General features: G+C 40.3%; 2 protein-coding genes across 3 annotated transcripts; both read right to left on the reverse strand.

Annotated features, from left to right (window-relative positions):
- Positions 1-228: 228 nt before the first annotated feature.
- nomo (nodal modulator) lies at positions 229-12,806 on the reverse strand. The gene is made up of 31 exons (XM_049721275.2): positions 12,575-12,806; positions 12,211-12,300; positions 12,088-12,133; positions 11,877-11,977; positions 11,538-11,644; positions 10,940-11,012; positions 10,401-10,553; positions 10,172-10,309; positions 9,996-10,085; positions 9,795-9,900; positions 9,549-9,699; positions 9,254-9,428; positions 8,634-8,775; positions 8,402-8,533; positions 8,012-8,148; positions 7,855-7,942; positions 7,657-7,720; positions 7,488-7,583; positions 6,900-7,121; positions 6,497-6,579; positions 5,793-5,952; positions 5,144-5,270; positions 4,909-5,022; positions 4,554-4,681; positions 4,319-4,460; positions 3,851-3,934; positions 2,997-3,107; positions 2,790-2,891; positions 2,063-2,182; positions 1,884-1,976; positions 229-1,808 (listed from the first exon to the last, which is right to left on the reverse strand). The coding sequence occupies exons 1-31, from the start codon at positions 12,728-12,730 to the stop codon at positions 1,677-1,679; spliced, it is 3,663 nt and encodes a 1,220-aa protein (XP_049577232.1). The 5' UTR covers positions 12,731-12,806; the 3' UTR covers positions 229-1,676.
- A 101-nt stretch (positions 12,807-12,907) lies between these two features.
- LOC125969353 (transmembrane channel-like protein 7) lies at positions 12,908-18,434 on the reverse strand. Of its 2 annotated transcripts, none has more exons than XM_049721282.1 (16): positions 18,268-18,434; positions 17,310-17,574; positions 17,070-17,218; positions 16,788-16,943; positions 16,610-16,695; positions 16,388-16,533; positions 16,165-16,312; positions 15,867-16,043; positions 15,648-15,793; positions 15,204-15,312; positions 15,011-15,108; positions 14,693-14,876; positions 14,470-14,600; positions 14,083-14,238; positions 13,918-13,996; positions 12,908-13,557 (listed from the first exon to the last, which is right to left on the reverse strand). In XM_049721282.1, exons 1-16 carry the CDS (start codon positions 18,281-18,283, stop codon positions 13,363-13,365), a joined length of 2,241 nt encoding a protein of 746 aa, XP_049577239.1. In that variant the 5' UTR covers positions 18,284-18,434; the 3' UTR covers positions 12,908-13,362. The 2 variants fall into 2 exon arrangements, with proteins under 2 accessions (XP_049577239.1, XP_049577237.1); XM_049721280.1 differs by having other exon boundaries at positions 15,861-16,043.

Genomic DNA, 18,434 nt, shown 5'->3' on the forward strand with positions numbered 1-18,434 from the left:
TTAAAGTATATTTATGCTCTAATTGAACCAAAAAGCCATTTAGCTTTTAAAATAGAGTGTTGGTAAAAGTGAGGCTGGTTGTAATGTGTACAATATTTTGTCACCCACACAAGAAGTGTGACTAGGATTACATCGCCACCTGGAGGCAACAACATAAAACAGCCAAGTAAATTTTCTTCCAGTTCAATTTTATAATAAATATAAAAAGAACAAATACAAACTGGTTGACAGTCCAATCATCATTATATTCTTGAGAATACATTTCACAATTCAATTTCAAATTTTGGCTTTTTCAATTGGCTATCAACAGGTACTACTTGAGTGAGAAAAAACAATCAAGACTTTTCACTAGAAAGATAAACATTAAATTTGAAGTCTTTTTTATTCAAATTTATGACCAGAGCTATGAATTTACTGTTGAGGGTTCTCGACCTCACCATAGCTCAAGAAGCTTGATTTACACTAATAGAGAACACAGTCACATTTAATCAGTCATATTAATAAATTATTAAAATCTCAGTCCCAGTTAATTCCAAGCACTACCCACCCGACCCCTCTCAAAAAAACAAAACAAAAATTCACACAGAAAGCTACTATCTGCATCTTCATTACCCAAACAAAATAAGTGTGTCTGAATTGCCTGACAGTTAAACAGAGTACAGAATATTTCTGTCAAAACTGTAATGTCTCCTATTTGTGACGATAAGGGGCCACGGGACAAGTTTTATGAACACGCAAGTTTCCACTCGCCACTCACTCGGTTTGCCAATTTCCAGAATTTTCAAAGACAGATACTTTCACAGTGTATATTTGCAGTACTTGCAATAATGTGGTATCTGTATATGTACATTGATTTAATTGAACACAGGCAAAGCAAATAAATACAAACAGCAGCTAAATAGTTACATGAAAAATTAGAAAGTGGAAGAAATCAAATTCATTTGTATTGCATGACAGCATGCAAAACACTAAATTGTCATTGTGTTTGTATATTGTTACAATCGGGCGGAAAACACTATTCAAATTTGGTCAATTTCATTATTATTATTATTATTATTATTGCCATAATTATTTTCACAAATTACTGACCAATTTGGTGTGTTGAAAACGTACAGTTTGACGAAGGAATGTTAATGGCATTCCCATTTAACTTTTAACAAGAGTGTATCCAATTGAATAGTTTCACTTCTTCAGAGTAACATTTCTCGTGGAAAGTTTTCAAAAATTTCCCTTTGCAAGCCGCTCACTGAATAGAAAGAGTATTTTGTGACTTGTGTTACAAAAATAGAAAGGGAGAATTTTGTTGTCTAAGTTGTCACATGACATGCTCAAGTACTTAAGAAACTTAGCTTCCCCAATTCTGGCAGACAATACATAATAAAGTGTTTTTAAATAGCAGAAAATGAATTTGAGTTGACCTAATTACATGTAATTCAATTAATCACAAATGTGTAAAACAATGAAGTGGGGGAAAAAAACAATACTCCAGTGAATTTGAGCAATTAATATGGGTGATTTCTTTTTGGGCTTCTTTTAAATAAATCACATTAACCTAGATAATTCACTAACATGTCAAAGAGTTGAATGCATGGATGGGAACTTGATCTTCACCATTAGATGAAGATTTAGTGCACCTAAAGTGACTTGACAAGTAGTGGCCATGAGGGCACTAGGTTTTATGTCCGTCGGGCCTTCTGCCTCTTGGCCTGACGTTTGGCTTCATCCAAGGCAGCGCTGTCGCCGCTGGCTTGGGCCATGCTCCTGACACCTTGAACACGATTCACCAGCTGCAACAGGAAGGGGATGACCTAGAAAACAATTCAGGATAAGAGTATTTTAATGCAGTTGAGCATGTGGTTGCTGGCGTGTGGCGCTTCACATACCTTTTCATGGTTGTATGCTGCTAACAAGAGTAGCAGAGTGAGAGGAAGAGCAATGTACGAGCCCTGGGCGACATCTTGGTCAGGCACTTTGCGCTGCGTAAAAACACACAGATTAGGACAAAAAAAATGGACGCCGCAATTATTAAAAGGGGGAGGGGGTACTATAACATAATGCTTACTGTTGGGTTGAAGGTGAGGGTGATGTGCTTGTGGTAACCAGTGGAAGTAAAGGAGACATGAGGTAGAGTGAAGTCATACTGTGCGCGGGACAGTGTGGAGTACAGCATCAGAATGTAGCCCTGGAAAAAAATGGGGGGAAATAGAACATTACATGATTAATCGCTGAGGGGAAAATAACATCAGATAACAGTTAAGAAGCGAAAGTTGGCAAAACTCGAAATGCAAGACTTATGTAAAAGTCTATGATTGCGTCCAACCAGACAGCAAATTGGAAAAACAAACAACGTAGATTAAAGATTTTTGACTCAGAGTAAGATCTCCATTAGTTAGAAACAAAAAATGTATGTTAAAAAAACTGGGGTGAGTGACTGATTGTAAATAATGTCAACAATTTTGAGTTTGATTTAACAGTGCCTCTGCTGACTGCAACAAGGTTGTGCTTTTGCCTGATCAACTAGTTTCCCATAACCTACCAAATTCGTATCAATTATCCCCACACATTCTGTGACCTAGGGCTTTATCCATGAACGTTAAAAGAGGAGAAAAATATTGCCCTAAGCATCGGATATCTTGATATGTTGAAATTGTTCTGATCAATGCCAAATATGCGATGTAACTGGGGGAGGCATGGCAGTGAAAGAATTTCAATGTTGGTCTGAACTACTTCTTTAAAGTTCATATTTGAGCTCCATCAATACTTTACAAGACATAAGTGTAGGATGATACCTCTCCATCTCGGTCTAGTGGGGGGAAATGGAAGAAGAGCGACTGTCCCAATGAAACACTGTGGAGCGGGTTGTCCAAGTTGTCACTCCTGTATAGCTTTACCTGAGCAGAGGTATAGGGGGGGCAGTGAAACATTGATGATCTCAAGTTTTGGCCATAATAATATTGTCGGTACTTTAGATAATGTTACTTTACAGATAAACTTACCGATAAAGTTGCAAGATGTTCTGGAGATGTAATGACATTCCCACTTAGGTCAAACTGGTTGATTTGTCGGAAGGCAATAATATTGACTCCCTCAACGTCACTGCTGCCAACCTGAAAAAAAGACAATTTGCAGATGCATCATTGACTCCGACGAGAGATAATGCTGCAAGCGAGTCACATGGTGAGAGAGAATAGCAGGGACTTAACAAAAATTAAGGCCTTTTCAGCCTTGCAAGAGTGAAAGAGAGATTAGCCGGGCTGCATGTCTCAAAAAAGGACAAATTACAAAATGACAGGTTTCCAATTTGCCATGGGATTATCTACGCTTTTGTTTCGGTGTTCAGAATGGAGCCATGAGATACATTGTACTCTTGTTCCCACACTACAAATTTTGTAAGGACAAAAGAAGATAACCTCACTATGACCATGTGAAAATGACTTTTCTCATATAAAACCTGGAACATCACTTGACTGCGACAGAAAAGATAGGGGAAGTCCCCCTTCACACCATAGTTTAGGGCAGTTGGTTTTTCACTTCAAAAGAGTACAACAGTCGCTGCATCCCAAAAGTCATATCAGTCGAAAGAAGACTCACTAATCTCGTGGACATCTCATTTTGAATGAGGAAGTAGGCTGTGCAACGAGCTGAATACCTCAATGTGGAATCTCTGGAGGTACACTTAAAAGTCACACACATGCTTTCTACTCAGAATCCAGGTTTGTAAATGATTTTGCCATTGGCAAAGAGTGGTGTAAAAAGTGAGTAGACCTGTCGTGAATCCAGCGGGTACTTTTTAGTGATGATAGGGAAAATATGAAATAAAAAGCACATAAAAAGTCATTTTGTCACCCACCTCGATAGCTCTTTGTTGTGGTAAAGCTCTCTCTATGTGGTCGTTTCCTTCAGCTCGCAGCTGAATCAGGTACTTGCAACCAGGCTGTTGAGAAATAGTGAATAATGGGCTGAATAATCAACAGATGATATTCAGTAGAAAATTACTTCATTACAAACCAAAACGCAACTAGCCAACCAAGATTACAACAGTAAAGTTACGATGCTGATGCTTTCAGGGCTGTGACTTGATGAGTGACATAAGGAGCTGGAATTGCTGACTGGTTATAGTTCAATGTGAGCATCTGGGTGTGAGCTGTGGCCAACAATGTGCCTGTCTATAGCTCCCTTATTACTCAAATTTTGGCTTGTAACACAAAGCAAATGAACTAAATCAAACAGTGGCCCATAGCTTAAAAAAAGTTCAAAGTTAAGGTACCACCCAAATAATATTAGTGCCTATCTGGACCCAGCTCATTGGCATCCTTACCAGCAGACCTCGAAGTCTGAAGCGACCTTCCTCATCAGTGACAGTGTCCTCGCTGTAGAGGCTACATTCTCCTTGACCCACCGCTTCCACAGCAACGTCTCTCTCTGCATCACCACTCAAAGACTGCACTGCTCCGTAGCAGCTGAAAGTTAAACATCAAATGGATTGAACGTTATATTTTTTGGGATCTGCTTCGTGGTGCTTTATAATCAAAGATTAAGACAATTGGCAGTACCTATATGCAGTCTTGATTCCAATTATATCGATGCTGAGGATTTGACCCTCTTCCACAGTTATCATCTGGGATGTCGGCTCAAAGCGGTATTCTTTCATCATGGGCTTGAAGTAGTACTTACCTGGACTCTGCGGAGGATGAGCAACGTCAACATAAAATGAAAAGCAGACCGCACTATGACACAATTATTAAATTATAGTGAGTTAATTGCTTAGCAAGGATGGATTTAAAGTAACAAACAAAATAATACCCAAATTATTAATACTGTGGACGTACGAAAAACTGATGGATTTATTATGATTTGGTATTAGATTATTAAACTGTGTATCAGTGAAATACAAAATGAGTTCCTAACCAGGTTATTGAATGTGAGGAGGCCGGTGTCCTGTGTCAAGAGGTTGGAGCGAAATTGGCCGCCACTTAGCGACAGGAGGACTCCTGACAGCGGATCACCGTCCTCTGACTTTATCTACAATACAGAGGCACAAAAAAGGATCATGTTATTATAAAACTTCATACTTGTTTGAGATGTTGCACTTGTTTGCGGCAAAAACTAGTGCATGAAAATAAAAGTATAGCTATAAGACAACCTTGAATGTGATTCCAGCCAGCGCAAAAGCCTTGAAATCGCCCTGGGTTCCCTCCACGGGACTCAGAACAAAACCCTCTTTACTGGCACTGATGTCATACTGCCTGTCGCTGTGGAGTGGACCCACACTGCCAAGACATGTGAAGAAAGGATGTGGCATTCGTAACATATTTTCTAAAAGGTTATGACATTTGGCGAGAAAATGTCAGTATTGAAATCAGTTTACTATCAATGCTCAGACAAATGGCAGGGTTGCTTCACAAAAGCATCCTGGCTACACCAAAGTGCGACTTGCCATTGTGACACCAGACAGGGAAGAACCAAACGTCTACTACTATCAAAGCCTAGAATGTATTTTGTATGATAATTGTTAACTGTGATTAAATCCCGTCTTGTGAGAAAGTCAACATTTATTGAGCTTCAGACAGAGTGAAAAATCTGATGATGTACTGAAGTCACAATAGCTCAATAGAGAAGGTGAAATGTTTGCAACACATCTAAGAAGTCGTGGCTCATCTAAAATAACAAAATAAATAAACCATTCAATATCAAAAGTGCCTTGAAATAATACTGTGTTTTGGTGCAAACAGTAAGTCCCTCAGAGACTAACCCTTCTGACCTAAAATTTAACAGTTGTGGGTTTCTTGTACCTGTATGCCCCATTCTCATTGGTGGCCACAGTGATGAGGGGTGCAGCAGCATCTTTTTCACTGATTGATATCTCCACACCTTGCAGCTCCGGTGACACTTTGCCCTCTAGGAAGAGCCCTGCACGGCCTATGATGTCCACCATGCGACCAGGACATGACTCTGGACGACAAGAGATTTAAATGAGGAGTTAGAAATGTGATTGTAAAAAAAATAAACAGACAAACAAATGCTTCTTGTGATTCATTTTTGTTTCAAAACATCAGTATGACCAAACCTTCGTATACATAATGAAAATGATCTTGGGGTGTGGGTATGGGGGAACAGCGCATCTTGTACCTCGAATTTTACTTTTTTGAAAGCATCACAAAGTGTGACTGATGTGGTGTCAATTATGTGTCGTGGCTTGATAACGTGGTGATGTTATTTTATTGTGCACAAATGTGCCATTTCATAATCAAGTTATCAATTGCAATTTTGGAGAATGTCTCTCTTGCACGTTTTAGTGAGCTTTGGTCAGCAACTCGGGTGGAAATGGGGTGAAGTGAGGTTACATTCAAATCTTGTTGCCAATTTACATAACATAAACTCGGCCTTCAACGTTTACTGCAGTACAATTTTGAGAGTAGAAAATTCCCAGTATTAAAAATACCCAAACACATTTGTGGGTCGGAGTTTATTTGATTAGAATTGCCAAGAACCATACCTCCTGTGATGGTGGCCTCCACTTCAGGAGGATAAAAGAGCAGCTCCTTGGAGGAGGGAGTCACCGTAATTTTTTCTCCAGCCCTGTAAAGTACCGTCAATATTAATCATTTGAGTCAAGAGTTAACACTGCTCTGTTTGTTTTAATAGAAAAAGGTTTTCTGTATTCGTAAGAAAAAAGCTCACATCCACTTTTTATATGAACAAAAAACGAGCAGCAGCATTTAAGAATGAGTATATACGGTAAAGCAATAGCTTTTTTAAAACAATGCAAAATAAGCTATTTCTATAGATAGTTTTCTAATACTGAAAAGAAACAGTTGAGGGTTAGAGGCAGGCTAGCAGAGCAAGAGTAATTTAATTTAACGGGACAAGCAACAACAAAGATGTTAAAAGCAAATGACCTGGCCCAGTAGGAGAACTCATAATGGAAGGGGCCTGTCAGCTCATCAGCCTTTTCTTGTATGGGAGGACTATCATCCTTGGCAGGCCCTTCCTCTTCAGCGGCTCGCCGTTCTCGTTCTTGGCGTCGCAACTGTATCTCCTGCAGCTGCTGCTCTTGCCACTGCTCCTCCAGACTCCGCAGGGGCCCAAGAACTAGGGCTGGCTCGCTTTCAATGGATGATCTGACGGGCAACAGCGAGACAGCAAAACAGTGTAAGATGGATATTGTAACAAGCAGCTAAGACCGCATCATTCAGCTGATGTGTATAATATTATGACTGAGGCAAGTCAAGGCATTTAGGGGGTCTGATTGAGTGGCCTCAGTATCGCATCTCTGCTTTTTGTAGGTGATGTGTTACTGTTGTCTTATTAGATCCGTGATGTCCAACTCTCACTGGAGCAGTTGGAATGAAAATCAGCACCTCCAAATCTGAGACTATGGTCCATGGTCATAAAAAGGTGTACTGCCCTCTCCGGGTCATGGATGAGAAAGTAAATTTAGTATGACGGGTGAAAGGATGACTCTCCCACTGATTCATGATTCTTACTTGATGGTGACTGTGACGTCTAGGATCTTGTCGGTGGTGATGAGTCCGGTCATGTGATGGCGCACTGCGGTAAGAGTCAGGATGCTGGGTGCTGAGCTGTTAAGACAAGGGACCATACCACATGACCAAAGTGAAAGCGCGTAGAAAGGGTCTCGGTAGTTCAACTTACGTATCGTAGATGTAAAAATCTTGCTCAAACTGGTGGCAGGAGCGGGGGGTGACTTTGTACACGCCTGGATAAGACATTTTTAGAAGGATTACCCCAAATCGGTAAATCCCGTTACTCTTTAATCGCTTAATTTTTTTTTTTAATTACACAGATTGCTAATTCATACTGTGTATTTGTGTTGAAGATAATGAAGCTAACCGGGTTTGGAGAGGCAAAAACGGTTGACTCCCTTGGAGAGATTGTAAATGCCCACATTCTCAGGTTTGCTGCCATCCTGAAAGAACTCCTGGACACAAATAAACAGGGACTGTAAGATGTCATCACATAGGCCCACTGTGAGTTAGTAGCTACTGACCAAAGTGATGGCATGGGAGAGGGAGCAGCGTAGGATGTAGCCAATCTGTCGGAACTCCACCCCCAAGATGTCTGCATCCACAACCTCGACTTCCATGGATTTATGTTTCCAACACCATTCCTCGTGAGAGATGCTTACTAAGGCATGTAAAATAAAGATTAAGAGAATTTTACAAGTGCATGGGAGGTGCACAAGTCCAAAAGATGAGTGCCTCGTCAAGTGTGGAAAGCAATTCAGCCGTATTTCCGTTAAGCAGTGTTGTTCAGTTATCATCTCGTTTAAATTAAAGTTCAGACCGCGTCGTGATGTCACGCTATTTAATTAGGCACTACATCAACTGTCACAGCACTTACATATGGCTTAGTGTTAAGACTGGTTATAGTTCCTGACCTTTATATTTCCCAGGTAGAACATTGTCAAAAGAGAAGCTGAGGATGTCACTGCTTCCTGTCAAAGGCATCGTCCTTCTCTCTCCTTGGCGGCTTACTGGTTGGAGTGTCACTGACAGGTCATCACAAGATGCTGCAGTTCAAACAAGAGAGTATGTTAGTGGGCGAGGGAGGGGTGGGTTTTGCATACAAATATATAGTAAATAGCAAAGATTTTCAAGAGGCAACTTTACCTAAACAGTAGACCTTTCCAGAGACAGATGCCATAAATTGGGTAAAAAGCAGGTCTGTGAGAGGCTGGTCCACTACTGAGAACTCCAGAGCCTGAGGCTGCAGGGCCAGGCCCGCTTTTACATCAACCTCAGGGAGAGACACCTACACACACACACACAGTGGGCTTAATGGTGTGCACAAGGTCTGTTTTCATTGAAGAGTATATAACTGTCGGCAATGGGCGATGATATGGAAGGGATTTTGCCACTGGGGTTTCTTAATAAAATGCATTGTACGTAGTATGAATGCTACAAATAGTCACCCTTCCTTGGGTTGTCACCTTATTCTGGTGAAGGGGTTTGTGTGTTTCAATAATTGGAGCTCTCTGGGGCTTTATGTCCCTGGCATAATCATTCATGACAAATAAATTCTGAGTGAGGGACCACACAAAACTGCTCAAAAGAACCCTGTTTTAGGTTTCCCTCTATAACAAACCTGATCCAAATGATCAGGATCATTATCAGGCAGGTTGCGTGAGCTAGTGGGAGAGGGAAGTCTGCTACCCCCACAATCTAACCCAGGATAATCAGAATAAAATGAATTGATGGGGACTTCCACTTAAAAAGTCTAACTGTCGTACTTGGACACTGTAGTCACCAGGTTTCGCCTGAAAGCAGAAGGCTCCCTGGGTGTCTGAGTCGGTGGTCCGGCCTGAGGTCTTATCTTGGCCCTGGTGTGTCAGGGTGACCTTGTAGCGACCTTGCTTCATGCCCTCAGGCAGGCGGCTGATGGAGATCATTCCACAAACACTGAACCTGCAAAAGAACAACGCAGCTCCTTAATGCATCATGCACATATGATAAATAGGAAGTTGCTGGCTATCACAAAAATGCTTTCTTTCAGCTAGTAGCTGTTGTTAAATCAACCAGACATACCCCGCTGTGATGATGTCAGGAAGTTGTGGCGTGTTGGGGGCAATTTTCACCGTTACTGGCTCAAAGAACATGAGATCCTTGTGGACACGAATGGTGTAAGTACCGGCTGTCATATTCTCCAGCCTGTAAGAACCATCCTCTTTGCTGACAACTATGAGGAGACATGGGCAAAGAAAGCCACAGCATAAACTAGTAACGTAAATACAATGACGACAAATTAAGCATGACGTCATCTCATAAGCTTACCTTTAATCTGATTGTTGATGGAAACTGCGGCATTAACTACACCTTCCCCATCAACACTATTCAGGACCCGACCAGTCACAGAAAAACCCATGACACGAAAGATGGGCTGTGGATGACAATTGATGAAAATAAAGGCCCAACGTTCGCTGAACTGAATGGATTTGAGCCTTAACATGACACTGAAAGAAAATGTCTATATACCTCAAGTGTCAAACTGTTGTGCTCCACCTTGAAATTCATTCTGGACGGTGCAACATCAAAAGTGATCCGGTCCCCTCTGTAAAAGGGCACCTGAGGAAGAACGGGTCTTAATCAGTTAAAAATCAGTTTTAGAAGTAAAATGCTTTGACTGGGATTGGTTTGCAAAGAAGATTTACCACGGTGTAGTCCCCACTAGATAGTGAGGGGAAGATAAAAGTACCATCCTCCCTGGAGATGGCACTACACAGGTAGATGAGGGAGCTATCCCCAGAGTCTGCACCCTCCACTGGAGAAAAGTTGCAGCCTTTCACATTCTGTGAATCACGACAAAAATGCAGTTTCAATGAACTTTGTGACTGCCATTTTATTCATTACGTGACCATGATCAATTCTGCCTCAATTTACCTCTCTTTTGACTATGGCCGAGTAAAGCAGGAAGGTGACATCTTTCATGGGCTCCCCGTCACTGCGGACTTCGCCTGAGACGTCGTAGCCGCCGACCACTAGATCGTCAGCGGCCGGCGCATTGGCAGTGGAGATGTGCACCGTTGTGGAACTCTGCAGGAAGATGGCACAAGTTGCAATGACGTATGTATTATGATACATAGTAAGGCTAAACTTAACCCTCTTTTTGACACTCAGCTGAGATGTTGTCGGCCTACCTTACCTCTCTGAGCTCGGGTCAGCGGATCAGACACTACTGGAGGGTAGTGACTAAGTGCATGCTAAAAAGGGATCAAGCCTATTCTGTTGGCAGTTCCTGTCTTTGGAATGACCTCACGCTAACATTAGACAAGCTAGATGTACTGCTTTACATAGTTGTTGCTGAAAGAGTTTTGCATGTTTGCATCTCCCTATAAATATGCTGCTAAAGTGAAAACACCTAACTGCTTTTTATTGTTTATATAATAATGGCAGTAAAGTTATTTTCTGAAGCTACTGACCTTCTCCAGAATCCAGGAAGGATGGGAAGCAACGATGTCATAGGTACCAGGGAGAACTTTGTGAAAGTTATACCTGCAATATAAGAATTGCACAGGAAAGACAGGTTAGATTCTGTTAGTTCGGGATGTGCAAACTTCAACATACTACTTTACAAGGATGCCTTTTTGCTCTGTTGATTAATGCAGTTCGTTCTTTAAAAATATAAATAAAATAAAATAAGATGCCAGCGGAGTAACTAGTTAGCCCCAAGGACAACAAGGGAGAAGCCCCAGGTCTGTTATGTAGCTCATCACTTAATGGGACATGTTATTTAGTAATAAGAATTAAAACGGAAGCATTTATTTCAGCTTAAAATGGTAATGTTTCTTAATGAACCAAATATTTTATTTTGTTTAAAAATAAAAAAATGTGATCAGTTGAAAAAATTGATGTTTTTTATTTATCCAAATGAATCAAAATACGACATTGAACAGGTGTAATTTTAATATTGCAATACCGTAACATTTTTGCTTACAGTTACCATACGATCAGAATATGATATTGGCCCATGCCGAGTGTAAAAAAAATTGACTAATTAAAAATGTTGATGCTACGTACGCTCCTCCAGGCTGGGTGATAGCAGTCTGGAGTTTCTCATCAGTTCCAGCTCTGCTCAATTTAACTTCTACTCCAGTTGGACCAAGCAGATGGCCTTTACTCAAAACCTGTGCAATGTAAAGAACAGAGAAAGTAAAACATTCCACTGGACTCGTTTCACCAGCTAATTCAAAGTTCGCGCTTCCACATAAAGACTTCAATGATCATTGTTTAGGTTTATTTCTCCAATAATTATAAGTATTTTTTGTTGTTGCAATTATTAGGACAAACAGGTAAACCAACCAAGTAAATACATACATTTCAATAAATAATTCAATCAAATTAAAATAGAATGCTCACCATTCCCGTGATTGAAAAACCAGTGAAAACGAAGTTGATGTCTTCTTCTTTTTTACATATGTCAGTGACGCCATCGACATGCAGGTCTACACTGGTAGGCTCTGGACAATGTAAAAGAAAATATTTTAAAAGAAAAAAAATAATAAGAAGAAAGACAGAAATTGACTATGTAGATATTGTCTACCTAAATAACTAGCAATGCATAACTTACCAAAGCTCCACCCAAGCGGCGGTTCAATTTTCAAAACAAAATCGCCCTTTGAAGAACAAATCAAACGTGTGAATAAGTATTATCAACAAATAATATCGGTGAATACCATTGTGTAGTTCCTACCTTGTCATAAAGAGGTATCGTAAAGTAGCCATTATTTGGTGCACAATCGGTGTGGTATTTCAAAGAGCCTTGTTTGGTGTAGAGTTTAATCTGTTTAAAAAAAAAAACGTTACTATAAAGATATGACGTTTGTGAACGTGGCAGTCAGTTAGGAGCAGTTAATGTCACTAATTAGCCCAACAGATTATTTTAAAGAGGCTGTGAATGAGCCGATCGGGATTAACGATAGTGTGCTCTGCTCCACGTTCTCCTCCTACACAGATACATTGGAGGGTCAAAAACTACTATCTACTGCACTATAGGAATAATTGGTAAGTTGACGCTTGCAAGTGGCTAAATAGCTTCAAGAAACATTTTCACTCACCTCGATCAATGAGTAATTGATTTCAACATCGGACTTCACAAACCCCCCACATGCAACCACTATTTCATCAGAGGACGCGGTCAAAAACTGAGAATATGTGATCCAAAACAAGACCCAAATAGTACTCAGATCGGCCCTAATCGTGATTCTCAGCATTTTTGCCGGATTTATCCTCTATTGCTCCGTTCAACCGTGAAACTGCACGCTGCTTCCGGTTCCGTACCAGCTGACTCACTGACAATCTACTCAAAAATTGTAACAGCAGTGCCTTCTGCTGGCGTGGAGGCCATAAAGGTCACCTTCCAACCTGAACAGGGCAGCGGACCATGCGAATATATTTAAAAGGTTTATTTTCCCTTTAGAGTCACAGCACCCCGTAGTGTAAAAATAACATGATTTTGAAACACTGCATAAAAAAGAAAAAAATAACATTATACAATTACGAACAGCTTTGCATTGTGTTGTAAATGTATCGGGTTTTGCATAACTACAATGCAAAAATACTGTTATTATCCAATACTTAGCCTTAATCCATATTAAGTGCACAATACAGTACAAAGAGGAGGTTAATAAAGAACTGGTGTTCGTAGTGAAGTCCTTCTCAGAAGGAAAAGACAAAAGTAATATGGAAAAAAAAACACAACAAATTATTTTTTTGCTCATACACAGTAAATATAAAAGTTAATAAAAGTATATTATATTAAAACAAACAGTTTTATTCCATCCAACTGTCGCTTGCTTGTCCAGTGTAGTGTTGGTTTGTTATTCCCTAACTCCTAAATCTTGTTTCACACATTTGTGAAACTGTCTGGAGGAGAATGTGCCAGGAACAACCCTTCTGGAAAATTGTTGGAGAAGCTGGTATGGTAACTGGGACTGCTTCTGCTGGATCGCCGCTGACTTCTGGATCCCGGCGATGCGACAGCAGAGATTTTCTGGGCCTGGCACAGTTTCTGGATCAGGAAATGCTTGTCTCGACCCTCCTGAATAACCAACACACACACAAAGTGTATTCCAGTTAAGCCTTTGACAGTACAACATGGGAGCCGAATAAAAAGCTGCATCAAAAACCTAAAATCACAGAGATAATATTCGGCTCGGTTCTTGACTGTTAACCAAGCGTTACTTTAACAATACGTGTACAATAACTACCATGTATTGTAATTTGGCGCACATGGTCACAGTATGTTTGTGGCTCTTCTCAGTATGGATTAGAATGCGTCAATATAGAAAACAACAGCATTATTCAATGAATCTCTTGTTGAAAATGTCAGTCTCTCTGTAAAGTTGACCAAAGAGGGTGAAATTGCACTGACAGCGTTTAAAAGATTCAAAATACCCACCATGACAAGCTGTTCCCGGAGTTGTTTGATCACCCTCTTGTGTGCTCCAGCTAGTGCGATCACGTAAAACATGGCCAAACTACAGCACAGGAGAGAAGAGCTCAAATCATCACCATTATGTAAGTTCTGCCAATTCCTTCTCAATAAGCTTGAAGTCTCACATACCATGTAACAACAAAGAAGGACACAGCAAAAGCCTCGGATGAGATAGTGAAGAAGAGAGTTTGGACTCCACTGGGGAGCTGGGATATGGCAGTTGGCAGAACCTCCCAGGAGGTGGTGTAATTCACAAATGGGCCACACGCTCGGGAACAGTTTATTCTGCATAGACAGTGGTTGGACGGATGAATATGTTCACAAAATGTAAGAAACAACCTTTATGTCATTCACACTGTTTCAATATTTTTTAAATATTGTGTTTGTATATATTGCAGAATTCAACTATTGGTACCATACATTGTTTTTCTTTTTACCAATCGAGTGACATTTCTGGGACAATCAAGGCACTAAAACAGCTAGGAGACAAAATAATGCAAACATAACATTACTTACTGTGCTACACTAACAATAACAGGCACGCAAGCCAAACTCAAGCCAATCAGTAGAACACCCAGGAAGAAAAAGTTGGAACTTGAAGCTCTGAATGGACGTGTGGCTGGACGACAGTTTTTAATAAGTGACACCTGATAAACAATGAAAAAGAATTATCACTCAATGAAAACAGAACTTCTAATCTGGTTTATGTTAGGGGAAAAATTGTGTTGCAATAAATTACCTTTTTGATGTAAAAAATAAAAAAGTACTTTATGGTGCAGATGGCAGGAAGCATTGGGGAGTGGAATGCACCGATCCAGCAAATTGTCTGGCCGTAGACAATCTCAAGAACATTCTGAGGGATAGCAAACTCCTGCTGACCCCACCACTTAGCAAGGCCACAGTGGCAGTACTTGACTATCAGCCTGCTCAAAGGAAGGAAAGAACATTGTGAGGCTTTAAAAGCAGACCATATATGATAAAGAAATGCAGAACATACTGGAATTAATAGAGTAGAACCCAAATTGAGGCAATGTCATTGATTCTGATTTGGACCTACTTTCGAGGAAACTCCACAAAGATGGTGACTGCCACAATGATAATAAAATCAAAGATGGTGAGTTTGTACATTTCCTGGCCAACACGTGTCTCCCAACACTGTTGGAGGAAATCATATTACATTTAGGGCACAGTGATAATTGCATCCCGTTCACATTTGCTACACGTCAAGGTTTGGAAATGAAGTGACTTACTGGGTAGAGCTCATGGTTATAGCCGCATTTGAATGAATCACATTTAGTGATCTGAGTCCAGAGTGAGAAGAGCAAAACTCCAATGCTGGTCAGTCGCATGAATACACATCTGGGTATTTTAAAAAGAAAGAAAATGAAGAAATGAAACCACTTTGTCACACAGGCATGTCACCATTTCACACTTTGATAAGCATCTGCAGCAAAATCAACTCAAAAATAACAATAGTCATATCTTAGATAACTGTGTAGTTAGCAATTTTCTGAAGCTGAATGACTTTTGCTGCTTAACTCATATTCCACAAACGCAATATTAATCAGAATGCCGTGTTTAGACTAATGGGGGCTCATATCACAGATTATTGTAAAGAACATTTTGTGGTTGACTTCCCTTTTAAGTATCACTGACACATACATTTTATTGTAATGACATGACATTGAATGCACCTTATGAGAGTAAACCGAATCTCGAAAGCAGGCGAATAGTCCTCAAAGTTGATGATGACTGAGAAGACGAGGGGAGTGATGAAGTTGGCTAAAGTGATAACAATTGATGGCAGATACTCATGGATGAGATCCACAATAAAATTTTCCTGCAAAACAAGAAAACGGACTCAGAATGGCTTGATACACAAACAGTTTTTATGTTTATGCATTTACCTTTACCTCCTTCCTCTGTGCTTCCTGGGATAAAATGGTGGCAACGTAAATGCAGTAGAAGCAACCAGCTAATACAGCAATGACAAACAGGTTGAGGATGAAGCGTATGAGATAAATGCGACATTTCTCTTTGCGGGTTCGGTCTGCTATTTTCTGTTTGATCCTTTCTTCCTCCAAATCAGTCTAAAAGGTGAAATAAAACAAAAATGGGAGTATAGGTTCAGAACATAATTCAGGATTGCCGTTTCAACAAAAGAAACTGTCTTGGAAAATTCACATACGGTAACTACTAAATAAATATTACCCTAAGTTCATAAAGCAAACTGCTTCTTTTGAGCTTTGCTGCATTGCCATTGGTGATGCAGAAGTCCCAACCAGCAAATATCTTGTTGCAAAAACTCTGGAAACGGTCTTCATCCTGAATCAGGTTACGTTTGAAACCAGTAGCAGACCTGTGAAAAGAAGGCCTCTGTTGTCAGCAACACCCAAAGCATTTCAAAATAACACTTTAAAGACCTTTTCGGCACCTTTTAACAATCCAGATGAGACTGAGGAAGAGGTAGGCAACAGTGACCAGCAGGTAGGCGAGAGGCAAATTATAGGTGGTCCTGGGGAAGTGGATTTTGTCCACTTTGTAGTAGCCATAAAACAGATAGGTCTGTTCAAGAAAGCCCTACAGAAAACACACACAAGTTGAGAGAAGAACCGGCCATACAGTGTTATTGTTTACTGCAGATAGAAATACTTACTCCGCCAGACAAGAGATCTGTGATGTGCTCGTGAAAAATGACAAGACCTCGGCGAGCACTGCTTGGATAAATACTGCAATTACTACCTGTTGTCAACCAAGGGCAAAAAAACACAAGTTCTTACTAATTTTGAGGGAGACAAAGTGATGAATGTGCTCACAAAGAACCGTTTTCTGACTATAATTCAGGTTGTAGGTGATGTTCCCTGAGGCGTGAGGAGCAATGATGATGGGTAACAAGACGAAGCTGAACATGAGGGTGAAGATAATCAGGTTGAGCATGACAAGGAAGCGTAGAAAGGAAAAGTAGGAAAGAATGCCCGTGCCAAACATTCCTAGACAAACGAGAAAGAAAAACGACAATTGTTATAGACAGTCATAATATATCTCACCAGGCTTTTTTTTTCTTTTTTTTTTTTCAGATATTTGAATATGACATCACATTGCAACATCTCCCTCACCCTCTATCAGGTGGATGTCGCCCCTCCAGAGCTGCAGGGCGGTCAGCCACTCGTGGACACCGTCGAGCAGCCTACGGAGATACCTGTGGGTGCTTTGCCTCCACTGTGTCCAGCTACTGAGTTCTGCAACCTCTTGTAGGCGTAACGCTCTGACACCAAGCACAGTCACTACATTACGACGTGTGCTGGGATATTTATTTTCATTGTATAACTACAGGAGTAAGGAATAACGGTTCATACTTATCTCTGCGTTTCTCAGCCATGGTCTGGGCAAGCTCTCTGGTTGGCTTCTGCTCCAGTTGGTTCTTATGTTTCTCATTGTGTCTATTAAAAAAACTCAGCGTCCATTTCCCACTACCGTGGGAGCCAGCACGACCTCGAGAGCTGCTCCTTCTCTTGGTGCCCGTAAGGGATGACTTCCTGCGGTACAGCAAGGACTGGTAGCTGGGGAGCTGGTCGAGCAGGGGGTTACTGGTGACTTTTCCACTTCGATCGGTGTAAAAGACTGCAAAAGGGTGAAAGGTAAAAATGACGACGTGAATGACGTGCTGACACTTGATTAGATGAAATCATCTTAACACAACATTATTTTTGGAGCACTTGAAAAGTATAAAAATCAAACAAAACATTAAATAGTCATAAAATATCCAGCCTTCCATCCATTTCTTGACTGCTTATATAAAAATATAACAATCATTATTTTAATGTGATCAAGGTTTTTAATATGATTGTTAAAGCTTGTTAAACAGATGGCTGAATATCTATAACAACATATAAGAAGCCCTTCCAAAAGGTGAAAAACCGGCACAGTAGACATGAGACCTTTAGTAATATTTTAAATATTTAAAACTTCATTGCTTCGGTGATGTCAACCAAGTATTTAAAACACATTAATTCTATATTTTAATGAAAGGAAGACTTTGTGTTCGAGTAACAGAACTTCTTAAACAATTGCAAGAAGCAAACACAAATAAGCGAACAAAACATTCCTACTTTTTCCCCACTAGGCAACTCGTAAAACCGAAAAAAACAAACATGTTAACTGCATCTATTTGTGTGTTCTTTCGTGTGTACTCGAAAAATTAATGTGTGTTTGGCTTTTTCGAGACGAATTTATCTAAATTCAACTCTACACACGGCATTAGCTGAAGATGGCGACAGATATCGGCAGACACACATAATACGAAAATAGTTTTACCTGAATCAGCATCCATCGCGCTCTTTTCAGGTGTAGAAAAGCGAAAATTTATTGAACAGTATTATTTTGGACAACTACACAACTGTTTGTTTCAACTGCTGTTCATACTTGACGCTTCAGTGATCAGGTTGAAAACATTTGCATTGGGCTAGGAAGCGACAACTTCC

Source organism: Syngnathus scovelli, chromosome 5, assembly GCF_024217435.2.
Source record: "Syngnathus scovelli strain Florida chromosome 5, RoL_Ssco_1.2, whole genome shotgun sequence".
Classification (NCBI taxonomy): Eukaryota; Metazoa; Chordata; class Actinopteri; order Syngnathiformes; family Syngnathidae; genus Syngnathus; species Syngnathus scovelli.